The 27,051-nt window shown below is 43.8% G+C and overlaps 1 protein-coding gene across 2 annotated transcripts in view; it reads left to right on the top strand.

The window, feature by feature from the left end:
• The window catches only part of Prkca (protein kinase C alpha), a 369,460-nt gene that overhangs the window by 128,610 nt on the left and 213,799 nt on the right, over positions 1–27,051 (top strand). For both annotated transcript variants that reach the window (XM_051179526.1, XM_051179531.1), the window contains exon 3: positions 21,015–21,097. In XM_051179526.1, the coding sequence (XP_051035483.1) occupies positions 21,015–21,097 (83 nt within the window). The remainder of the gene's footprint in view (positions 1–21,014; positions 21,098–27,051) is intronic.

The raw sequence follows: 27,051 nt of genomic DNA, 5'->3' as shown, positions 1-27,051 counted from the left end.
AACCTTTGCCGTTCAGTTCCAGGGGCCATGGTTATAAGGAAGGAAGTCAGGTCTTATGGCCCACTCCATCTTGTGCCAACATCCCTGGTTTTCTCCATGATGATAACAAGGTAGAAATGATCTGAGTCATTATTTATAGCTAGCCCGTGAATCCTATTAGCACCTCTCCAATTTTCTCTATTTGTCAAGGGAACAGAAATCCATTATCAAGTACTTCCACAAAAGGACCTCACATTTCCTTCCTGGGCTTAGCGCTCAGCTGTTGGAAAGAAGTGAAAAGCCAGTAGAGTTTATGTTAAGTCACAGGGAACAAACAGCTCCAAATTGGCAAGACATTGCCAGGCAGAGCCATTGGCCTGCAGATGCCCAGCCTCATCTTGCAGAGGAAGTTTCTGGAAAAGAGACCTTTTGAGGTTCTCTGTAGGTTTCCAATGGTAAAGCAGCGAGAGAATGGAGGCTGTGTATGAAAAGACCATAGGTCTTTCCAGTCCCCAGAGAAACTGCCTTTGACAGCATAAAAGGCCATAGCCACCTCAACCCGACTCCCACCCCAACCAGCAGCCTCTCCTAGCTAAGCTGTGTGCCTATACCTACCTAACCGGGATGGTGACTGAGAGAGCCTTTGCTTTCTTACAGGTTGAAGCCAAGCCCTCAAGCATGGCTGCCCATCTTTCTTGGTTTATGTGTTTCTTTAGTTTGGAAGGGCCTCATTACCCGAGAACTCACTATGCAAAACAGGCTTATCTCAAGAGAGCCACCTGCCTCTGCCTCCAGAGTGCTGTGATTAAAGATGCAGACAGAATGTGTAGCAGTGTCATGCCTCTATTTCCTGTGTGATCTCCCTCTCACACTCACTGTAGCCTCAAGTTTATATCTGACCATCCAGGAGCCACACCCACCACTGCTCCTGCATCTCAGTGCCTTGACCTAAATGTTGGACCACTGCCCCCGCCCTGCTACCTGTCCCTGCACTCTGTAGAAAGCACAGAGTGGGCAGCTGGCTACCTCAAGTAGAGCTCCCTACATTCATGTACACACAGAAAAAAAAAATCATTTTGAAGAGTAGTGTGACTAAATAGTATTATAAAGGCTTATTAACTTCTCTTGTTGATGACTATTTTTTTTTTTTTTCATATGACTGATCAAGTTCAAGTGAACCAACAGCAGACATTCATTTCAAGAGCCTCTGGTAGCAACACACCCAAATCAGGGAAAAATAACAGGGATGGTGCAATTGACATGGTCAGACCCCCCCCCCCCCGCCCCCAATGACATTGTGTCTGTTTCCTTGCGTATATGTGCCTACCTGCCTGGGAGCTAAAAAAAATTGATGGGGACCCCAGACTGCTTTGCAGTGTGACCTCCTGCCTGGTACTCGGGGATTAATGTCTCTGAAAATAGGCACCAGTCTAGTTGCAAGGCCATTGTCGTTATGCAAATTGGTATAGTACACTCTTAAGCCATGCTCTTGGGAAATGATCCCAAGAATAGCATTAGGCTGGGGCTACAGAGTAGGTCTAACAGCTATAATGAATCTGATGGGCGAGGACCAACATTGCAGCTTCAAGGGCCACATTCCACATTCAGCTTTGAAATGTGCCAGCTATGTGTGTGTAGTCTTGGGCACAACACAGTCTCCCTTTCTTTTTGTCTAAAGAGTCCTTTAGATACGTCTTCACTTTTCCACATCTTCCACGTAAAGGAATGATGGTAATGATGAGAACTTTTCAAGCAGAATCACTGCATTCCTTGCTTTGGTTGAATTTGGTTGTTTTGGAAATCACAAAGAATGCACCAGCCTTCTAGTTTGGATGCTGGGTGTCATCAAATGCATGAGCACTTTCCCCAGAAGTCCTCCTTGTGGAGCAGTTTCCAGATTATACTGAAACAACCCACATTCTTAGGGTACCTGCTTCATTTTAATAAAGAATTTCTCCCACCCTCCACTACAGGGAGCTGACATTTGGCAACCTTCCTTTCTACGAGGTCTCCGTCTCTTAGAACAAAAGGGAAAGCTGAGTCATTCAACTGTCCAGCCTTCACGTGTTGTGTGGACAGCAAAGTTGTAGGCCAAGCCCTTTCCTTTCATGTCAACCCTCTCATTTTAGAGTGTGGTTCTGAGCCTCATCTTCTTGTCTTTAGAAATCTTACACATGCTTGTGACCCCAGCACTTGGTGGGAAGGGAACTGATGCCAGGGTATTGGCTGTGTGTTTGAAGCCAGACTTGGCTGTGCAGTGAATTCTAGGCCATTCCGGGCCTAAAACAAAATCAACAAATGATGGGGGGCGGGGAGGGGAGGAAGGAAGGGGGCTTGCTGGAGGACCTTGGGTTGTGTCTAAGGAAGAGTAAAGATTTGGTACATGGAACTCTTTCTTGCCTCCCCCATTTCAGGTACCACGCATGCATCAATACAGACTCTTAGCTTGCTTGGCAGTCATGCTGCATTGCTAATGGTGTGAGTCCAATGCCTCATCTTCATTGGAGCTGCCCACCCAACTCCTCCCTCTACATTTCTGTACTTTAAGCCAGCTGTTAGAATGTGAATCGCCTTTACTACTTAATGGCTTGTTAGTGATCATCTTGGTCTGGCTCTGGGCTTCTTTTGTTTTCTCACCTTGTCAGACAGGACAGCCTTATCCTTTGGGAAATGCGACACCTGGAAATTGACCCCCGAAGTCCTTACCTCTCCTAAACTCACCTCCCTCTCTGCTCACACTGAAAAGGGATGTACATTTGTATTGGCTACTTTTCAGAGCACCTGTCTGGCAGTGAACCTTGTGGGCATGGTTCACATTCTTGGCATCCAGTGCTGTGGACAGAACTGGGCTGAGAGTAGACTCACTCTCACTGGAGATGTGCTGACATGAAGGCTTCGTAGAACATGCTTCCCAGTGGCAGCCTGGCCTGTTTCTTCTTACCTGTGTTCCACCTTCCCAGGGTCAGATGACGCCATGGTTTTCTTTGGTCCTTTTCTGAGTAGCTGACTCTCTTGAGGTGTCCTGGATCACACTTGGAGCCTTTGTCCTGTTGGCACTGGGGAGCAAGATGCGGGTTGGAGCTCTACATGCCTGTCATGTCATTTCCAGGTGTGTCTGGCTACACCATGACACCCCACCCCCACCCCCATCTTCTATCCTGGTTGACTTCTTGCCCTGCTTTATAGGAGGACCTGGGCTTGTAGAGAAACAGTAGAATGGAGACCTGGGTGGCCTTATTTGCTGAACACATGGCTGTGACTCCCCATGCCTGGCCTTTGGGTGGAGATGGGAACCTGGAGAGGTGGTCAGTGGGATTCCAGTGCAGGCTCTCTCTCTCTCTCTCTCTCTCTCTCTCTCTCTCTCTCTCTCTCTCTCTCTCTCTCTCTCTCTGCCTGCACCTGTATCTGCACATCGCAGCCTTATTTCTTCTAGCATTCTTTGGATGCTGCCTGTCTGTATTTTGGATTTCACTTAAAAACATCCCATAAATCTTTTCCCTCAGTCTAGCCCCTAGTTGCCAATTATTTTGGAACCCCACACAGGGATTTGTACTTAAAAATAAAAAACCAAATCATACTTGCTCTGATTTGAAGAAAAGGAGAAGGAATTCCAGGTTTCTTTCCTACTTTGAAAATTAAAAATCTGAAAATATTCCCAAATCTGAAATTTTTTGAGCATTGGTCTCTCCTACAAATGGAACATCCCACACCATGAAATCTGTTTGGTATACAAAAGTATCAATATTGTATACAACTGTCTTCAGACATGGATATCAGGTGTACAAAAAATGAATTTCATGTTTAGGGCTCTGTCCCCAAGAAAACTTACAGATACACAAATATTACAACATTTTAAAACATCGCAGAAGTCCAAAACACTTTTGATGTCTAGCATTTTAGACGCTCAGCTTTGGTGTGTGTGCTGTCTGAGGAGAGGCTGGCTTTTAATGTCATTCCACACAGGGCCGGCCTCGCAGACCCAGGCTTGGTGTTTCTCATTCCCATGTCTAAGATAAGAGGATTGAGTGTGTGAGCTTGACACACACAGGTCCAGGTCATTAGATGAGGACGAGGTCACAGAACACCACCTTACCAGCCTGCCAGGCCCAGCAGGTTGCACATCTGAAGCCACCTGGGAGCATGTCCCATACATCCCGAAGTAGAACCGTTTCAGAGATCCATATTGCAGCCTGGAAGGTTAGCAAGTAGCAATATCCCCACCCTACAAAATCCTCAAAATGAATACAAATTCAGTTTTCATATTAATAAAAGTTATCTAAAACATGGTGACAAAAACATAAGTGATGGCCTTTCAATCATGGAGAGAATGCTTGTTTTATTTATTTTATATATATATATATATATATATATATATATATATATATATACACACACACACACACACACACACACACACACATATATATATATATAACGATTGTCTTATTGCTTAGGGTTATTCCTGTTTTATTCGTTTTTAGCTCTCTGTGTTTATTTGACTTGGGGCAGTGCTGGGAATTGAACCCAGGGACTGGTACATGAAAGGGAAGCATGCTTTATCCCACCACTGAGCTTGTATCTACAGCCCCGGTTGTAGCTTATGAACAGTAGCAATTCTGAAATGTGGTCACACGATGAGCAGTTCACTCATGTGAGATGATCGTGCTTAGTGGTCCCTGGTGTTGTACTACCACCACCTACAAAGGAAATGCACCAGCTATTGATCCATCCTCCCGTTCATTCAGCAGGACCCGCAGATGTCACCCCATCATCTTAGTTCAGCAGACCTCTTTCAGAAAGCAGCTCTTACTGTACTTGAATTTTTGCATGAATCACTAATACCAACTTAGCTGGGTTCCTCCTTCAGGAATTGAATACTTCCAGCATCTTCTTTTTTTTTTATTTGGAATTTGTTTGAAAATCATATAGTAACAATCTCACCCCTCAAAAGTAAAGCCAATTACTGCTAATATTTTGCCTGTTTGCCAATATGTCATTTTTAAATTGACAGCATTCCACTTGACAGTCTGCCTCTCTCCTTTTAATGATGAGTCCTAGATGTTTGTCTATATTGTAGTTCTTCTAATGGATATTCACTAACTCACATTTCCAATCTAAGCTAGCTTTTGATTTTTCCATAAACACCTGCATGTCACTGATCCTCATGCAAATCTGTCTTCATTTACTTGGGGTTAATTGCTATGTGTGCAAGGCCGAGAATGATCTCCCAGCAGTGTTAAACCCACAGCCGTTAGACGTAACCCAGCTTTTGATTCTGCTTTGCTCTTGGATGTTGTTCATGTTGTTCACTTTTTAATTTCTCTGAAGAATCTGTGACTGACTGGAGAACTATGTTAGATAAATATCTGGCAAACTTACACAGCGAAGCAAGTCTAGTTCTATGCATACCACTCCAGTCTGAAGATTTACAGGGCACTGTGGCATTGCTGGGCATTGCTGTGTCATTTAAAGTATGATATTTTTGCTGAATAATTCATGAATGGTTGGGAGGGGGGGAAAAAAAACCAGAGCAAACAGAAAGGAGTAAAACTAACGTTAATTATTCCCAAATGCCAGTCTGGAGATAGCCCTGTGAACAGTGTTTTGGCTGCTGGAGAGATTTACCCTCATGCAGAAACAACAGGGATGTGTTTTCACACCAGAAAACAGCTGCAAGTGATTTTTGAAGCATCATGAGACAGTAGAGCTTAAAAGGCATTTTTAGTGATAGAGAGATGGCTCAGCAATTAAGAGCACTGGCTGCTCTTCCAGCGGACCCAAGTTCAATTCCCAGCACCCACATGGCTGCTCACAGCTGTCTGTAACTCATTTCCAGGGGATCTAACGCCCTCTTCTTACCTCTGCAGGCTCTGTACCACATATGGCTTACAGACATACATGCCCACAAAATACCCATACACATTAAGAAAGGAAAAGAACAAAACCAAACCCAAAAACATTTTGAATTTAAATTTCTGAGTAAGAGTTTGTTGTATTTTTTAACATTTATTTGGCCTTCTGTTTCTTGGCATGTTTGGGGAATGTAATACATTTTATCTATTCATCTGATAAAATTGATTATTATTTTTTCCTTTTCATTTGCTAATTTTCATTTGTTTTTCTGCCACCCTGAATGTCTTGCCATCTTATTTGTGTGTGTGAGAGAGAAAAAATGTTCCCTTCCACGTTATTCAACACAGTCACCTGTAGCTTTGGAGTCCCTTGGATATCTTCAAATTTCCTTGCTGGAGGTTTCTGCCCCCCCCCTTTGTAATTATGTGCTGTTCCACACATCCCTGATGTTTTCTTAGTTCCCAACATCCTTGATAAAAGGGAGGTAATTAGTGTATTATGGCTTCTTTTTTGAATTGTTCACCAAGATAAGCAGAGGGGAATATGCTACATGGGTAAAAATTTGCATAACAATATGAGCAGCCTTTGTCACAAAAGCTCAATGTAATCTTGGGGAAAATGAAAGTATTTATTTATGGAAAGTTCCTGCATGTACTTATCTCTAAGAATTAAAAATTACCACCGGGTGGTGGTGGCCTCCAATTGCAGAAGTAATGTCACACCCTGTTTGCTCTCCCTGGTTTTCAAACTACATGCAGACATCCTTCTCTTAGTTCTGAGAGGGTCCCTTCCCTCTTTGGAACACTGATTTCATTCAGAGTCAAACCAGAAAATTAAACACAGAACACGGTAGAATATTCTCTCCTGATTCTCTAACAGGAGCTTTGTGCTTGCATGCTAATGAATAAATAAATGAGTTGAGTGAGTGAGTGAATGAATGAATGAAATAGTAGCAGAGTATATTTCTTTAAGGCAGTATTTCCTGAAATGCCTGGGATAGCCTTGGCATTTCCTTCTATGAACCAGAACCAAGAGTGACATTTTCTCTGGATGAGAATCATGTCCCTTCCCATCAGCCCTGTGTTTGTCTTTGACTACCTGTCTCCACAATTTGCATGAGGTGGCTTGAGCCTCTTTTCATCATTTTGCATAAATGTTACTGCCAAACTCTGTGAGCTGACCACCGAAGCTGGGAGGAGAGAAGTCTTACCCTCTAGTCTTTGCTTGGCGCCACCACCCATTTGCCTCAAGTCTCCTCTGACTCAGGCAGGGATGAGGCCTGGCCCTATGCTAGCTTTTCTCTTAAGACCCTCACTGCTCTTTACCGATTCTTCTCTTTACTGCTCAAGCATGGCATTTCTACTGACACCATCCTTTTAGAGAACACACTCATGCCATCTTCTCTTCTAAGCAGATGCCTGCAAGTGTCATGTGAAGTCCTGATGGCCCCCAGGTTCTTCCATGCTTCCTGGCTGTTGGCTAAGTGACAGACGAGCAGAGTTACATTATTATGGAATTAGATAGCAGAAAGGTAGACAGAGGATCTGGATTCATCACAGTGACCTTGATGCCAAGTGGACTGCTTGCTACACAGTATGAACAGGGAATGTTGACTCGCTCGGAGACTGCAGTCCCATCACAACTGACATAAAGGGCTAGCGAGGTGGCTCAGTGGGTAGAGTTCTTGTCCTATAAGCCTGATGATCTGAGTTCAGTCCCCACAGCCCTGCAGGGAGAGGTGGAAGGAGTGAACCACAAAGCTATCCTCTGACCTTCACACCCATACAGCAACATAGCAACACACACACACACACACACACACACACACACACACACACACACGATGGGAGATGTCATTTTGTATATGTTTCTCATAATGATTAATGCACTGTTGACCAATAGGAAAGCAAGATAGGCGGGACTAGGAGACAAGGAGGAAATAGGAAGTAATAAGGAGGAGCCAAGATGGAGAGACTGGGGAGACAAGATGCTGGCCCCTTTCCCCGGTAAGAAGACCAAGTGGAAATGGGTTAATACTTAGGACAGAGCTAGCCATTAAGAAACTAGTACCTGGCCAACAGCATAATATCAAATACAGAGTCTCTGTACGTTATTTGGGGCTGGATCGGCGGCGGGACAAGACTGGGGGCGAGAGGAAAAAACAATACTCCTTACACACTCTCTCTCTCTCTCTCTCTCTCTCTCTCTCTCTCTCTCACACACACACACACACACACACACACACACACACACACACACACACAACAGTTTAAGAAGAATACAGGCTATTTTGACTTAAGCGTAAAATTGTAGCCTGGGACCTTGTGAGAACAGAGGCAGGAAGGAGCCATTGCCTTATCCACTCACCAAAGGTCTCTAAAGCTGCAAAGTCTTTAAAGCAGAGTCTTCCCACAGTCTCCTGACACTTCAACTCTCAGATTAGCTGTGGACATGTACTGCCTTTGAAATTAGCAACATCCTTTTGCAAAGGCGAAAACTGCAGACTACTCTCCTGGACCTTGGGTCCCTTGTACATCCCAAGTGTGTCTTCTGGATGGTTGTAAACTTGTGTGGGGGCCACATCCTTATAGCCTGCTCAGGACCAGCGAGTGTTCCCCCAAATGTGGTCACTGTGGTTATGGCTGCAGATCCCAGCTGGTGTACTGAGTGGAAGAAAGATAATGATTTTAATGTGGAATTTTGATTACATACTGGTGCTGAACCCTCTAAAATTCCACCTTTATTAAACCCATCCATAATCATGAGCAAAGAAGTCTATGTAAATGGCCCAGATATTTCTGAACATCACAGTTTTCCATTTCCTATCAGTTCAGGTTTGAATCACCTTTTCTCTTACAGTCCTAATTCATTTGTCTGGCAATAGCTCATTATGGCTGTGGACTGAACACACTCATTGGTGATTTAGGTAAATTTGATAGACACAGATGCACCATCTCATGGAGCTGTAGGGGAGGAATATCTTGAGTCCCCCACCCCACCCCTTGTTCTTGTTCCAATCATTTTATTTTTGTCTCTTGAGTCTTTACTTTCTAGAAACTTCCTTGATACATGTATGAATTTCCAGGGCAACTATAACAAATCACCACATACTGAGTGGCTTAGAGGACAGAAGTTGCCCTTCAGTTTGAAAACTAGCTCTTGGCAACTCTGGCCTTGTCTAAGAGCTGTGACAGAGATTCTACTCTGTGGCTCACCCCTAGCTTCTGGTGGCAATATCTGGCATCCCTTGGCTTGTAGACACATCACTCTAGACAGTCTCCATCTTCACATGGTCTTTTCCCTATGGATACCCTCTTTTTGTGAGGGTACCAGTCACACTTGGTGGGAGCTTGACCTATACCAATGTATGAGACCATCTAATTAACTATATCTACAACAACCTATCTCTACATAGGATGCCAGTGGCTTTTGAGTTGTAGAGAAATAAAGTTTGTTTGTAAGATGCCATCTAGTTTATGTTCTCAGCTTTCAGTTATTTATATTTTCAGACAACCACAGAAGTAGAGAATAGTGTCATAATGACCATGTACCCACCTCATAGCTCCAGGAGTCATCAGTGTTTACAGTGTTTAAAAGCCACATGCCTTCCTTCCTGTGCCTTTGTCTCACCCTCTGCTAAGAGCCTGTTGAGAGAATCACAGACCTGATGTTATCTTACTGGTGTAATTCTAAAGACAAAAAAGAGTAGCAGACTACACTGTCTCACCACAGTGGCAGTGAGGGGGACAAAGGTTAAGGTGCTCCTGTTAGTCCTACAATGGGAACACCATACACACACACACACACACACACACACACAGTGCTATAAAATCTCACCACTGAATCATAACATTGGCCATTTACTTATTTATTCATCTATCTATCTATCTATCTATCTATCTATCTATCTATCTATCTATCTATTTATTTTGGGACAGGCCCTTGCTAAGTTACTATGCTTGAACCTTACATAGTTCAGGCAGGGCCTTGAACTTGCAATCCTCCTGAGCAGCCGGAACCACAGGCCTGCACCACCCACCAACCCACAGCCTCTTACTCCAGCTTTCTCCTTAGTCTTCTCCCAGCACTCAGATCACCCCACCCTTTCCAGCACCAACCATGAGTGAGTATTCCTGGCACCTCTTTGGCTCACCAGGGTACCCCTTCAAGGTATAGACACCTTGTTAGGAAGTCTGATCTGCATGTCCCCAGGCCTCTTGAAACTGGATCTGCTTGCCAGTCTGCCTAGGTGGTCGTGAAGTATAACCCATTCAGCTTGTCTAGGTCAGCACCCCAGGTCTAAGCCACATGGAGAATATTCTCTCTCTCAGCCTGTATAATACTCAGGTAAGTCCCTCATTCCAAGTTCACGCTCACCTTTGCTGACCTCCTGCATCCACACTGTGTAGTTCCCACCCACCCCCAGCCATCAATCCCTTTAGCACATAGATTTTCTGAGAGCAGAAAATCTAATTGGGAGTGGCAGCAATAGAAACAAGCACAATGTGACCTTGTTCTCCAATAGCCTAAACTATACAGAGTGGTGTATACGAGGTACAGACACACATGAAGCAGGCTACATTCTTACAGGTATGGAATGGCTCACATGACCAAGAGTCTGAATGATAGTGAAGGCCGCAGACACTGATGTCTGACTGCTTAGGTCTCCTTCAGCTCCTTGGCTCCAGCCTTGTTCCAAGGCTCCCCTTTGGCTGTGAGATGCTTGTACCATTTGCTTAGTTGCTGGAGGAGGAAGATGTGGGTTCTGTCTTTCATGGCCTTCATCATCTTTTTCAATCCTTCAAAAGACATTGCAGATCCATGCAGGGAATGCAAAGAAAGGACACTGAGGAATACTCGGAAAAATTCTAGAAAAGGAGGAGGGGGGGGCAAGTGAGGAACAGTTGCGTGGTCGGATATGGAAATGGGGGTTCTGAAAACATTTGGGCGTGTGCACAACTGCTTAGAGGCTGCAAGGTGCCATCTGATGAGTGACGTTCTTTATACTGTGTGGCATGGCACATTGATTTGATTTGTTTCCATACAACTTTAGCATGTATCCTAGGGGAAGACTGTTTTCATTGTTATAAACCTGAAACCAATAATTTTCTTTTAAAATGCAAATATAAGTTCAATTTTCCCTTGCTTTCCCTATGAAGCCGGAAGCACATGGTGTCTTAGTTAGAGATTTTTCCCTTCATTGTATTTTGATGTGACGTTACCTTTCATTAATCCCTTCCAGCTAAGCAAAAATTTAATTAAAACCATCTCACATGACGGCAACCATTTATGGTTTTTTTTTTTTTTTTTTAATAGAGCTCAGGCAGGCTTGGTGGAGCAGGTCCATGATCTCAGCTCCTCAGCAGCTTATTGCAACTTCAAGGCCTAGCTGGGCTATATGTTGATTTTGAAACTAGTCTGTTATGAGTAGGATGCCCCCACCCCTGCCATTCTTGTCCCACCACCACACCAGCCCCAAATAACACACAGAGACGCTGTATTAGATATAATGCTGTTGGCCAGTTACTAGTTTCTTATCGGCTAGCTCTGTCTTAAATATTAACCCATTTCTATTCATCTAAGTACTTCCACATGGTCTCATCTTATCAGAGAGAGGGGCTGGCGTTCTTCTCTCTCCATCCTCCATCTTGGAACTCCCCTACTCCTTCCTCTCTCCCCCTTGTCTCCTAGTCCTGCCTATCCTGCTTTCCTATTGGCCAACAGTGCCTTATTCATTGACCAATATGAGAAACATACTTACAGAATGACATCTCCCATCACTAGTCTAGACAACTTAGTGAGACCTGGCCTCAAAATTTAAAAGGAGGAGGAGAAAAACAAAGTAGGGCTTGGGGACAGTGGCCTCATGGTTAAGAACACTGGCTGTTCTTCCAGAGGCCCTACATCCCATACCCAGCAACCACATGGTAGCTCACCAGGGGCTGGAACTCCATCTCCAGCACATCCAGGAAATCTGTCACCCTCTTCAGACCTCTTTGGGTACTGCATGTGGTACACAGACATGCAGGCACAACACCTGTATATATGAAAGTAAACTTAAAAAAAAGGCTGGGTGGGGGTGGTGCTCACATTAGACATCTTACCTACCACACACAGCCCTGAATTCAACTCCTAGTACCACACTGGGGTCAGGGAAGCTGGGAAAGTTTGGCTAAAAGCCCTTTGTCCTGAGTGAAGCAGGATTATACAGTTAGCAGGTTCTTTTTTGGAATCCAGAATGTGTTATATCATGGCGTCCCCTCCCCTACAAATTTTGGATAATAAGAGATTATTATGCCTGTGTTCCATTGTACATATTTTTTTTTGCCTGAATTTGAAAGTATCTGGACTTGAGAATGAAAGGAAATGAAATTATGTTTTGAAGAAGGACAAAGTGATCCATGACATCATGTATCCTCCCCACGACAGTTGGCATCAGGCATAAGTAGGGCTCTCCCATCTTGTGTATAGACCCAGTGGTAAAGATGTTAATTGTTGCTTAACAAGCCCCAGACACAATGAGAGTACCTGTTTCTGTCATTGTTGTTGGCCTTTACCATCACAAGTGTACTGGGAGTGTTGGGGAAACGTGTACTGTCCTCCACAGGTGTGCAGTTGTGTGAGTCAGTGTGAACTGTCTTCCACAGCTGTGCAGTTGTGTGAGTCAGTGTGAACTGTCCTCCACAGGTGTGCAGTTGTGTGAGTCAGTGTGAACTGTCCTCCACAGCTGTGTGTGTATTTGTGTGAGTCAGTGTGAACTGTCCTCCACAGCTGTGTATTTGTGTGAGTCAGTGTGAACTGTCCCTGTGGTTTCACTCAGTTCTGGCACTGGCACTGAGAATTTTAATGAATAAAGAAAACTATTTTTTCTTGATCTTTGACTAAGAATTATGAATGTAAATATCACAAAAGCCCATGTAAATACGACTACAAGGCTAAATCTTACTATGATTTCTGTGTAACCTACTTCACAATAATTATTATTTACAATTTTATAAATATTGCTCTTGGGTTAAACACGTTTTAATGTAATAAAACATGTTTTTATGAATTTTTACCATTTAAAGTTTTCTAAATGTATGCTCCAGTGGCATTAAATATATCTACAGTGTTCTGTAACCACCACCACTCTCCATTTCCAGAGCTTAAAATAATTTTTTAAATAGGAACTATGTATTCACTATACATTGACTCCCAATTTGCTCTATCTCCAGTCCCTGGTATCCTCATGAGAGAGAGATAGTGTGTGTGTGTGTGTGTGTGTGTATACATATATATGTGTGTGTTTTCAGGTATACATATCCAGTAGATATGTATATGTTTGTTGATATCAAGTGTCTACCTCTATCATTCTCCTAATTATTATTATTGATTAATAATGACTTATTATTATTATTAATTGTTATTTGTGACAGGGACATCCATCCTGGGCTCTGCATTCTGTCTGATCAGATTGGCAGGGAGCCCAGAGATGAACCTGTCTCTACCCTTCCCCATGCTGCAGTTACAGGCATGTACCACCCTTCCAGGTTAACAACTCTGGCACTCACTTTGCCCCCGATCCACCCCCGCCCTGATAGCATCTTTTCTGTTTCCTCTGTGATGAGTGGACTCACTCGGTTGCATGTTTCAGAGCTGCATTCTTCCCTAGGACTACACAGCACCAGACTGCAACCACTCCATCTCAGTTACACATTTGGGTCATTTCCACCTTTTGTCTACAGGAATAATGGACATTTGGTGAGTTCTGCCTTCCAGTTATTTTGAGGCTGTATCTAGGAATGGAATATCTGGGTCATATGCTAATTCTACACTTAATGTTGGGGTGCCTCCAAACCTTTTCCTGGGAAGTTGTATTTCTTTGAATTTCCATCCGCCGTGCATATAGGTTCTAGTTTCTCTGCATTCTTGTCGGGCAGCACCTGTCAGCTCTCCTTCCTTCCTGTCTTAGGGTTTCTGTTGCTGTGAATAGACACCATGACTCTTATAAAGGAAAATATTCAATTAGATGGCTTGCTGGTTAGAGGTTCATTCCGTTCTCGGCGTGGTGGGACATACATGGTGGCATACAGGCAGCCATGGTGCTGCAGCTGGACCTGGAATCCTACATCTTGCAGGCAACAGGAAGTTGTCTATCACACTGAGGGAAGCTCAAACAAAGAGACCTCAAAGCCTGCCCCCTGCAGTGATGCACTTCCTCCAATAAGGCCACACCTACTTCAACAAGGCCACACCTCCTGACAGTGCCACTCCCTGTGAGCTTATGGGGGCCAGTGACAGTGACATTCGAACACCACATAGCTCTTCCCCTTCCCCTTCTTCTTTCTCATTCCATTTCCAACCTTTGTCCTGTCCCTCCTCCTCTCCCTCCCTGCCCGGTTCCCTTCCTAATGCATACGCATTATTTTCGGTTGAGTGGTTCACCTAGGCACAGATGTGTTGCGCAGACGGTGGGCTGTGTGTGGCCATGTTTGTGAGGCTCCCAAGGAAGATGTAGCTGTTTAACAGGCAGGGCTCCACTGCGTTTCATTCCTGTATTAAGCGCATCAACTTACCATATCCCTTCGGGGGTAAATTTCTCCACATAAGTGGAATGTGGGGAAGCCTTTGAACTTGCCCCTTGCTTGGGGTCAGTCACTCTAGCAAACAGTATCCCCACCTGTCCCGGTGTGTCTCTAATGGATCGAAAGTCCTATAGTCAAGTTAATTTTTACCAGATTCATAGGGGGAACAGTGTCAGAAGGGAAGGTTTCTCTCACCCTGTTTGGTTTACCATATGCCCTTTGTTGACTTTTGATCTCCTTAAACTAAAAGCACATGACCGAGAACCATTGTTAATGTCAACACGGCACTCTAGCAAAACACTCCAGTTTTTTATTTGAATATTTAAAATGAGTCTCTGACTGAAAATTAGGTCACTGTTATTTGTTCTATTCCTGTCAGGTACTTTTGGCAGATGAGGAATACACTCCTCAATTTCTGTTGGGTGATGTTAGCCATTGACAGGGATCTCCAGACTGAGCATTCTCCATGGCAAAGCCAGGTCATGCTGAGGAGCCTCACGGCCAGGCCTGTGGACTGGATTCCTTTCTGTGGCAATGCTTCATTACTGCATTGTGGTGGGTCCATCAATCTCTGTTGGGAAGCCCATCATCCACAGGGAAGGTTACAGGAAAGTCATTGTGTGCTTAGAAAATGGTAGAATGAGGATTTACTTTGTGCCCCCAGTAACTAGGGAGATGACTCAGCAGGGGCAGCACTTGCTTGACAAGTGTGGCAATCTCTGTTTGGGTCCCGAGCACATGAGTAAAAAGCCATATGTGGTGGTAGCCTCTTGTAGACCCAGCGCTGTGAAGGTGGAGGTAGCAGGATCCTTGGAGCTTACAGAACAGCTAGTGTTGCCAAATTGGTGCTATCCAGGTAAAGCAAAAGACTATCTGGGAAATAAATATGATGGAGAATGAGAGAGGATGGCATCAACTTCTGACCTCCACATGCACAGGCATGTGCAACACATGCATGTCCCCCTCATAAACACACACCACACACATGCACACACACACGTGCATGCACACACACACACACACACACACACTCCACTTCTCCTTTGATTATACAGATACAAATAACCCACAGTAAGTGAAATAATGCTTCAACTCAGTCTTTCTGGATGGCTCGTGTTTCTTGAAAGCCAACTTGGAGGAAGAGATAGTTGTCTTCACTTCCTTCAGGCTGAGTGGTGGCAGCCTTGAAGTTACTTGCCTCCAAAGCTGGGAAGCTATTGATGTGGAGCCATGTGACTGGTACCCCAGATTTCACTTTCTTCCCAGTTCTCCTTACCCTCCCTCTGTACCCCATGTTACATGGTCAGATGAATTCCTTTAGATTTTAAAATAAAATAGAAGCTCTTAATTTTAAACCCGAGAAAATCTCCACATAAGCCTGGTGCAATCATTAGGCCTTCTCTGTCTGTACTTCTCTCTGCAACAGCCCCGCTTCATCTCTGATGCTTGGACTATGTTGCCCTACAAAACATGCTTTACCAATTCAGTTTGCAGCTTGGAAGCAAAGGTCTCAGGCAGCCATCTGTGAGTTTTGGAATGTCTAGTCATTATGAACATTTTCTAGGGCAGCTTTTCCCAGGCAAATGCTGTGTCCAGCCAGTCAGTCCAACCCCTCTGTTCTCCTTCTTGGCCCCTCTCTAGAGGAGATGGTGGGGGGCGGAGAGGAGAGCTTTCTTTCTTACTAAGGTACAGACATGCTGTGTGCTGTGATTTAGGAGAACATGCCTGGGTTGTTCTTTTTTGAGACAACGTCTCCTCTAGCTCCTTGTTGGCCTCGAACTTACTCTGTAGTCAAGGATGACACTGAACTTCTGATCTGCCTGTCTTATGCCCCCTTCCCATATTCTGGGATTATAAGTGTGTACCACCATACCTAGTGTATCTGGTGATGGGGGCTGAACCTAGGGACTTGTGCATGCTAGATACGAATGCTACCCAATGAATGTTCAAAGTGCAAGTGGGCGTAAGATCTCTATGCCCCAGATAATTCATACATCCCTGATAACCCTGGACACTGGGGACTGTCTGTCTGTCTCCTGTTGGAAGTGTTCACTGAAATGAGAAGCTTACATTGACGCAGCTTGAGACAAGGGCAGCTAAGATAGGGTAGGAGAAGGAAGTAATTTGGAAGTAAGGACTTAGCTGCCCTTGCAAATTTTAGAGGGCAGTGAGCACTTGATTCTTAGGGATCTATTTGAAGTAAGAATTTTCTTGAAGTGTATTTTAGGAATACTTCAGCTGGTGCCAATGCACTGGTATCACTGGTATCAGTGTGCAGATGTAGGTAGATATGACAGATAGCAAAGACACAGTGTTCTTCCAAAGGAGCTGGATACATAGATATTAAAAATGTTCACCTAGTTGTGCAGATGCTTACAAAAGAAAGTGGAAGACGCAAACATTGGCACAAGTCAGTAGGACATCAAAATGCTTCCTTACCCCCAAAACGTCCATCTTCATAATAAATTCTACACCCTGTAATCCTTTTCCCTTTAGTAAGTGATCCAATAATTTCAGTAGGTAAAATATGCCTTTGTGCCAGGTGTCGGGAAGTGAGCATATCCAAGTGGGTCTCTGCATTGCTGCCTTATTACCCATCATTACCAATCAAGATGCCTTTGGCAGAAGCAATATGGAAGCACGTCTCTCAAGGCTTGGAGGAGCTCAACACTGCCCACTAATTGGTTGATTTCCTCAGCACTGCCCACTGATTGATTGATTCCAGCCCCACACTCACCTCCTGCAGGAACATGTAGTGAGGGCATGCATGCTGGGCGAGGCAGATAGCATAACCCAGGAGGGTCCTTCGTCACTACAGCAGTCTCAGCTCTGAAAGGCTATTCACGGCAAGAGCCCTCCAGTTGTGAACCTTGAGGATGGTTCCCACTCACACAGTCAGCTTTGGTTTTGGTCCTTGCCAAGCATGCATTTTCAGTTGGATTTTGTTTTGTTTGTTTTATGTGCATATTTTTTTTTACACTGTGTTGTATTATGACCTAAGAAATTCAGAAAGAAAACAGTTCATTATCCCTTCTTATTTATCAAGTATGGCATACCTATATTTCCACTCTCTATTTCTGTAGATACATGAGTATTTATGTGAATATGCATAAACATATTTTTGTCATGGATCCTTTGTACTCATGACCTGAATAAGCCATGGTGTTACCAGCTCTAATATCCTTTTTGTCTCCAAAATCCTGTTGAGGCAGAATAGAAAGGCAGAGCAAATGAAGGGGAAATGGAAAAGGGAAGAAGGCTCCCATGCTAAGATTCTTGTTGAATCCCTTGCCTGCCAAGAGTCAAGAGACCCAGCACAATTTAAAAACAAAACAAACAAACAAACAAAAATGCCATGGACCTTGTCTACATAGAGATATTTTAAATAACATTAAAACAGCAATGAAGCTTACTTAAGGCCAAATTGTATATGACCTTACTCTTCCCAGATGTAAACCTGAAATTTTTGGAGAATCTCACAGACAAGACTAGACGCTTTTCTTTAGAATAAGAAACAATTTCTGCAACCCCTGCAACCTTGTGACCTTGGATTTTACTGTTTCTGCTGTAATACTATCTTTTGCTCAAAAGAAAGTGTTCCTTAGCAACAATCTGAGATATGACTTCGGAAGCCACCAAAGTCATATATAAGGCTGTTACAAAAACATGTATGTGCTTTCTCTGGAGAAGCCCATAACATGCACAGGTGCCTCACCCTTCCCATCAACCCCTGTTCATTAACCCATAAGGTTAAATACATGTAAAAATCCCAAGGAACACCAACCCGGCTTCATCCTAAAATTCCTTTCTGTGCCGAAGTCAAGAATCCTGACGTCACCCAAGTTGAGATCCCTGAAACAACCTCCCAGGATGCTACAGATGTCTATCCTTTTGTCCCACTGCCATGGATGCTAGCAGCAGATTTGACACTGAAAGTAAAACAGGCGATGGAATCAAGCAAACTTAGTATGAATCCTGGCTCCACTACATTGTAGGTGGGTGACCTTAGGCAAGATCTCCGTCCACTCGTCTGTCCACCTATCCCCATGAGGGTTTCCCCTGCCTGCATTTCTCTCTCATTGATAAATACTCACCTTGTGTTTAAAGTTGACTAGATATGCAATGTTTTTCCGTCTACATCTGTGGATACTGAAGTGCATTACATAGTGTCGATATGAAGCTTCACTGTGATAATACACATGAAGGATAGAACAAGATAAGATACCCACTCACACACATCAGGTCACCTGGTAGATGACATTCTTTGGTCAGTCTGAAGGTCCAATCCCTCTGCTGCAAGTCTTACTCATTTTAGTCTAAATAATGATGGGCAGTTGCTTTCAGACATAAGAGACTCCTAGCTCGGCTTTAGCCCTCAATCTGTTACATTGTTTTCTTCTGTGCCTCTGCCTCTGAAGCATCCCTTTCATTCAAGTTTCTCTTTGAGATCTTTCTGTGGTTTCCAGGACCCAGCAAAAGGATACTGAATTTCTTCCTGGCCACTACTGACTCTCTTAAGAATTCTTAGTACTTGGCTGGGTACATGTGTGTATTCTCCTGGGGTTTCGGTTCTCAGCAAACCTGCAGTCTTTTCTCACCTTCCATTTTCTTCAGCCACTAACGCAGATGCAGGAGGCTGTGTTGTCATTGTGCAAGAAGACAGTGCATGAGCCAAGAATCAGGAAGCTCTAACCTTCCTTGCACTGCATATTAGTTCCTTTCTGCTGCTGTAACAAAACACGACATGCTGGACAGTTTATAAATAACACTTTATTTTCTCACAGTTCTGGATAGTGAAAGTCCAAGGTCACAGTGCTAGGCTGATAGGCACCTTGTGGCTTTTTCCTCTAGAAGGAAGGAAAACGATGATCCAGATGAGGGAGGGTAAAAAGTTCAAGGCACAAAGGAGCATAACCTTGTGCTTCTTACTGCGTTTCCTTTTGTGGTGTGTATGTATGCGTGTGTGTGGGCACACGTGCTCACACCACAGTATGCATCTGGAAGTGGAGGACAACCTTCTGGGGTCATTTCATTCCTTCCACCATATGGGTGTCCTAGATCTAGCTGAGGTTATCGGGTTTTAAGGCAAGCTCCTTTACCTTCTGAGCCATTACATCTAGCCCCGAACTTGACCTTTTATAAAGGTATAAATCTAACCTACAAGGGACAAGTTTTCATTTCCCAGTCACTTTCCTGAAGTCCCTTCTCCATGTAGAATGGCAGCCAGATTTTATCAATGTGTGTTTTGGACTAAACATACATGCAAACTATAAAATGTATAAAACTTTGTGACTTCCCCAATACTTTAGGCTACATACTATTTATTTAGCATTTTTAGTATTGCTTATTTATTTTTGTTGTTTGACACAGTACAACAGCAGAGGGTACTTGGTGAGCACCACTCCAAGCTCTGAAGAAAAGAATAAACAGATCACTTCTGTATCCTCTATATTAAACCATATACAAAGACCTCGTAGGGATTAGTATTCATTTCTAACAATTAAATTATTTTATTGACTCATCTTCAGGGTTAGTTATGAAATTGTTACTGGGCTTAGCAATATCTCTCAATAATTTTTCTAGATGTGCAAAGACTCTTCTACCTTGGGGACAGTGTCTGTCATAGGCAGTTACAAGAAAGTGTTAGAATGCATTCCAACTGCTCTTCTATAGATTGGGTGTTTTCTATAGATTGAATTTATATCTTCTTAAAAAATATTTTTTAATTTATGTATATCAGTATTTTGCCTGCATGTATGTTTGTGTACCACATGTGTGTAGTACCCACAGAGGCTAAAAGTAAGCATTGAGATAATGAGAGTTAATAAGGATCAGGAGAAACAAATAGACTGAATAGATGTTTATTCAGGGAGAAATAACTCACAACATAGACAGATGAACACCAGCAGGTTCCTGGTCCCAAGGATGCCTCTGGATGTTGTCCTGTCCCTGTGCTGTAAACAAGGGAGCTCCCAGAGCCCCTTCCTCAGACAGTTCCCCCAGGTAACATCTGCCTCTGTCCCCACCCCCAATGGGTGTGATCTGTGCCACAGGGACAGACAAAGTGAATATCTCACTACACACTGATCCTTTAGAAAAAGAGTCACAAATGGTTTGTGAGCTGATACATGGGTGATGGGAATTAAACCTGGGTCTTCTAACTCATACTTAGGATACTTCTGTATTTAGCATCAGTTAATGTCTTTTGTAGTTATTTTTATTTAACCTACAGGGTATAATGTTTCTATTCGTGTGTGTGTGTGTGTGTGTGTGTGTGTGTGTGTGTGTGTGTGTGTATGTGTGTGTATGTGTGTAGTGGTATAGGACAATGCAGAATATATTCCATTTATATTCCTAGGTTTTATCTTGAGACAGTATCTCATAAACTTAGGATCTCCTTTCCCTCAACTTTAGGGTTGAGGGGTTACAGATTAGCTTCCCTTAGCATTTTGTGGTATTATCTACAAGCTTAATTGAAATAAGATGCTGTTAATTTGGGGACAAAATGTCTTTGCGTTGCTGTGAGATTCTGTCTGTGCTGAAGATAAAAATGACATCTCACCATTTGGTTTGCGAAATCTAGACCCTTCTAATTTTCATTTTCTTTTCTCTCCTCAGTTTGCTGTTTTGTGGTCCATAAGAGGTGCCATGAATTTGTTACATTCTCCTGTCCGGGTGCAGATAAGGGACCCGACACTGATGTGAGTAATCGGGAAACTGTCCTTTGATGTTAGTGTGATGTCTGAAGTTATTTATTTTGTATAGCCTATACAAGCCTTGTTCTGGAACATGCTATTATTAAAAAGACATCTCTGTTTTCTCACTTTGTCTTGTAGTAATGAACATGTCCATCATCCTTCTGCACTGTTTCTCAGAGGGATCCTCAGAGGGAAATCATTAGCTTGTATTTTTCTACTGTGGGTGACCACATAGGTTAATCCACCGAGTTTATAGCAACAACTGTATGGATGGATACATTGTAAAAAGGGCACTGGCCACCTTTCAGCTTATCTTTAGAAGTTTGTGCATTATTAAGACAGCCATCCATTTGTTTTGAGCATTTTAGCAAAACTGCCCTGGTTTGCACAGTGATATCAATGCTACATTTTCATCCTGAATCATAAATGTCTCCATTAAAGGCATCCTGTGGGCAACTGTTTCAATGACCGCAATCTCTGAGATGTCCAGGGATTTTATTTCACTTATTTACGTCTGGATTGTCCCTGTTCCTATGGAGCATGTCAGGTTTGTGCCTGTTTACCAAAATACAAGACCAGCAGAGGACATTGAGAACCAGGAGAAAATGAAGTACCAGTGTCTGAAATGCATTAGGTGGAAAGAAACTTGGTGTCACATGAAAAATAATGATTTAACTGAAAAAACATATCTAGTCTGAATTACTCAGGCGTGATTAATTACCCCTAAGTTATGGGTTTTACATAGTTCTCAACTATGGCACCGACTCCCACCAGGAAACTGATTTCAAAGTGGCTTTCTCAGTGAATAAGGAAGTTTCTCAGAGGGTGATATTTTCACACTGGGCTCTGAGGGATTCCGATTTCCCTTTCTGTAACCCATGCAATAAAGGAATTTACCTTTTGTGGTTTGATTAAGGTGTTGGTAGAGAGAGTATTGCAATAACCACTACCCACTGCCTCTCTGAAACTGTTTTGACCAAAGCTTTGGGCAGTACTAATCTGTGAGCATGGATATTTCTAATTCAACTTGATGGATACAATGTGTCCATTCAGCAGAACAATGGTGATACTTTCCACACTAGAGTCTATGACCTCCCCAGCCACAGGCTTTTGACCAGGTTTATAGTACCAGGCATCAGTTCCCTCTGGGGCAGGGAATGCACTCAATCAGAAAGTGCTTGGTTACACCTATGCAAGCTATGCCACTATTGTACCAATGGGTACATCTTTCCCAGCAAGTCAGTATGATAGAATACTAGGTCCACAGTTGGATAAGAGCTTTGATAGCTTTTCACTCCCAGCATTCCAGCATTACCAAAAGTAGCCAGCAGGAAGAATGCTTCCAGCTCAGTTCTAATCAAAGCTACAGCATCTTCAGTGACCAGTCTTACTATGTCGTTCTGACAGGCAACCAAGAGCAGTGACAGGAGCCCATTTTGTTTTGGGGAGGGGTGCTTCAGGGGTCTCACTGATGAAGCCCTCATAGGAAAGTAGCCCACCCCTGGCATTGATACTCTATCTTCCGGGGGTGGTTTTATTCACCCATGAAGGGAACTTCTAATTTTTAACTCATATCTTTTAATTGATTTGCCTTTTTTATAACCCTTAGTTTGGGATGACCCTCCTCTACCCAACTCCATCTCCTCTGCACATCCATCACTTCTTAAAGCTTTGTGCCCCTGATGGTAACCTCTTTCCTTTCTAAACACATGTGTTCTCTACTGTCCACCCCATCTCCCAGACCTCTTTTTATCCCCTCCTCTCATGGCCTAGCTTCCTGGCCTCAATACACATCACTCCCACATCCACATACATATATAAAAATTGGAAGCTAAGACCCAGATATGAGAGAGAACATGTGGTGTTTGTCTTCCTGCACCCGGGTTTTCTCACTAACTTTCCTAAAACGCTGACGTCCTGTTGTTCATGTTTCAAGTTATCCCAAAGCAACATGTGCCAGTCCTTTTGTTTCCTTAGGCATCCTTCCGTCTTCTTCCTCTTGTCTGGTCCTTCCTCATTTCTTTACTATCCCTGCTATGCCCCCATCAAGAATGAGAAGGAACAGTCAGGTTACTGGGGCATGAACAGTTCTTAGCATCTCTCTCTTCCTACATTTTCAGTTATGTATCAGTTATTAAAAATCTATAACGAACCATAGCATGCCTTGAATCTTGTGGTACAACAGTTAACACATAGCTGTCTGCTGTAGCCTTTGCGGGCACTGTTCTGGGGGAAAGTGTGACTCATCCTGCGTGGTTTGGTTCAGGAAACCTGATTGGGTCAACTTGGGAATGAATAAACTACAGATACACATGCAGAAAAGCTGGCAGTGGGTGGATTGTGTTCACCCTGATGGAGGGCACCTACTCTGTAACCGAAACACTCAGCACATTTATTATATACAATACAAGGGGAGGAGTATAAGCTGGTGTTCATGGAGATCTCTGTAGGGGAACAATCTCAGGTTGCAGTCACCCTGGAGGAGGAAGCTGTGGTTGCTGGCTTTTGACATACTATTCAGTCTTTTGTACACACTTGTGCTTGGACCAGAGAAAGGCTTTGCCATGCTTCTGGGATTCACACAGAGAAAGGGTTGCCCTTTACGCAGACCTGAGGCATTAATTAAGGCCCTTGACATGGCCATTCTTATGTCAACAGTGCCATGTTCACTCAAGACTTAATCCACTTCCCCCAAACATGGGCATTAAAAAGCCACCAGTTAAAGCGGGACACCTGTATATTGAGTAAGTAGTATCCTTAAAAGCCTAAGTGCTCATGGAAGAGCTCCTTGATGAAATAGAATTTAAACTGAGCTTAAACAATGGGCAGGAAGCAGGCAAAAGGGAGTGTGTGTGTGCATATATGCATGCATGTGCTTGTGTGCGTGTGCACCATCTCGTGTGTGTGTGTGTGTGTGTGTGTGTGTGTGTGCGCGCGCGCGCGTGCGCGTGCACTCATGCGTGGGCATGTGTATGTCTGTGTGGGTGTGGGGGTCTAAGGAGCTGCAGAAGGAATTGTTCTCAAACAAGGGGAAAAGGCAGGTAGGGAGGCCAAGATGTAGGAAGGAGCTTAATCTGAAGGTGCTGGAGAAGGATAAGCACTAATGTCTCTTTAAGGTTTTGGAATACAATCTCAAAAGCAATAGGAGCCCAGGGAAAGTTTTAAGTGAGTTATGTCACGCTACAAAGTATCTGGTGAATGTTTCTCAGGCCTTCTTTTAGGAGATACATTAGGTGTGAAGTGAGAAGAGTCAAAGGACTGGAGAAGCTCCTCTCTCCAGGGCACAGAGACAGGAGTTAGAAGCAGTGGAGACAGGTGGAGAGAACACACTAAAGAATTTTTGATCCCAGCACTCGAGAGGCAGAGGCAGGCAGATCTCTCTGAGTTCCAGGCCAGCCTGGTCTACAGAGTGAGTGCCAGGACAGGCGTGAAAGCAATACAGAGAAACCCTGTCTTGAAAAACAAAACAAAACAAAACACAAGAATTATTTGAGAACCAAATAAGTGGTCCTTGGCTTTTATTAGGTCGGGGAGATGGGGATACTGAGCATGAGCTCCAGGTTTCTGAACCAAGGACTTGGATGGATGGAGGCACTTTAGGGCCATGGAGACACTGAAGGGAGAACATACATTTGAGAGAGGACAATGGGAACAGATCATGGCTTCAGTTTGGGTGTGCTGAGCTTGGGAAGTCTGACCCTGAGAAGACAGTTGTGTGTGGAGCAAGTGTGAAGGTCTGAAGTGGGTGTGCCCTGAAGACAAAGATTTCATGGTTTTGTTAAGCCTGAGGGATTGATCCTGTGGCCTAGAAAGAGGGTGTTGAATGAGATTAAAAGGAGTTAAGTCCTAGGATAGAGCTTCTTGGAACTCCAGCCCATTAGAGAGAGGAAGGCCAGGGAAAGAGACCGAGAAGGGGCAGTCAAAGAAGCAGGAGGAAGGTGATGGAGGGGGCGGGACTTTGGTGGGGGAGTGTCTTTTGTATGCTTTAACCACGTCCTGTATGGTCTTCAGGCCAATTCTGTGATCATGTTTGCAGTTGTGGAGATTCTATAATTTGTGATATTGTCCACAAATAAGCAATGCACCATTCCCTGCACTTTGCATGGGAAAGCCTTGGCTTAGGTCATAGATCAATTGATGCAAGATGGTTTCCAGCAGTCTCTCCTGCTGAATGGTTTCCTGTTTGGATGAGTGTCATGTGATCACTCCTGCTCCAGGAGCCCAGAACCAGGCAGAGAATCCTCTGCTTGGTGTGGGATGCCATGCCATGTGTGCTCTGATACCCAGCTAAGTCCTGCTCTGTGTGTGGGCTGACTAATTGCAGGCAACGGGTCTCCACATCCTTAAAGGTGATGTTAAGAGGTGACTTTTTCAATATAAGAGAGAAAAGAGGTTCATGGGACATAAGATGTAAGGACTAGTTAGCCCCGTCTGGTTCACAAAGGATTGTGTATGCTCTTCCAAGAGCATCTGCCTCTGCTCTTTGGAGCTCAGAGACTCATGACCAGGGCTTTCTGACCTTTGTGTCCATGGAGGTAGCTGTACAAATCTGCAGAAGAAGATGATCATGCTGAACCACACCAGCAAGGTATTGGAAAAAGCATTCTGGTTGTAGAATTGCCCTGAATGGTCAGCTGGTTTGGCTAGACCTGCTAGCAGTGAGCTCCAGAAATCCATGTTTCTACCCACTTCAGCACTGGGATTACAGGTGCATGCCAGTGTGTCCAACTTTCATCGTCCAACTTGGGTTCTGGGGACCCAAGCTCAGGTCCACACACTTGTGTAGCCAACACTTTACCCACTAAGCAATCTTCACAGACCATCTGCTTCTCTGAATAAGTTCCACATTCACAGAATTACAAGGCTGAAAGGGTATTGAAGATTGATCTAGGTTAACCTTGTTTTATAGTGAAGACACTGAGGCATAGTGGAGAAAGGTATAAATGACCTGGGTACCATTGTATACTGTTTGTTGGGACGCCTAATGGGTTTGTGGTCAGCTCCTTCCGAGAGTAAGTCCTGAAGGGAAGGAGAGAGTTGTGTGGATATACTGTCAGTGGAGTAGGTTGGTAGCTTGTATTGGCAATTCTGATCAGATACTTACAACAGTGCCAAAGGGAATGCCAATTGCAAAAATGGAGAGATGGGGAAAAATCAAGTCTAATTTATGAGCAAAAGGTGCTCCAAGCATTTTTTTTCCTTTGGGAGAAATATTGAATGCAGACTTTGTTCATTGAATGGGGAAGGAATACAGTAAGCTGTCTCTATGTTGTTTGCTAATGCTTCCAATGAGCTCAACTCCAAGGAAGTCAGTAAAATCATAAAACTTGCAAGATCCACAAATACTGGACCTACCATGCCATCTTCAAGAAAGATGAAACAGAAAAGCACTGAAAAATAGGCCAGCGGTCTGCATGGGTCAGCAGCCTGTGGAAGGGTGTTCCAGATTCTTCAGAACAGAGATGTTCCTTGGGACTCAAGGAGCCACCACAGTTGAAAGTCTGCATTAGTTTGGGTTAGATTGGGGGATATCTCAGAGGAAGAAAGGTCTTCAGGGTTCAATGGAAGGACCCTTAAAGATTCTCAGGCCAATTTCTCAACCTCTCCCCTGCTCTGGAGGACCGTGCCCAACATGGTCTCAAAGTGTAGAGGGAGAAAAGAGGTAGTGTTTCCTAGAGTCTAAGACCACCCCACCCCAAGGAAAAGACTAAAGAGCATAGAAGGCTTCTAAGAACTCTTGTCCAGTCTATGGTGTTACAAATTTTTCAGAGCAAGGAGTCACCAGCTAGAAAGTGTTGATGCTGGGCTATACTACTCAGAGACCATGCAGGGATGTTTCCAGTCTGTTCTGGAAAGGTCACTGGAGTTCTAGACATGTAGCCCCATCCCACATCAGCTTCTAAATAATCACTCAGAGATGTAATATTAATTACAAACTGTTTGATCTATTGCTCAGG

Source organism: Phodopus roborovskii, unplaced genomic scaffold (assembly GCF_943737965.1).
Source record: "Phodopus roborovskii unplaced genomic scaffold, PHOROB, whole genome shotgun sequence".
NCBI classification, from domain to species: Eukaryota; Metazoa; Chordata; class Mammalia; order Rodentia; family Cricetidae; genus Phodopus; species Phodopus roborovskii.
Note: the sequence above shows the minus strand (reverse complement) of the source record. Positions and strands in the feature narration are given on the sequence as shown.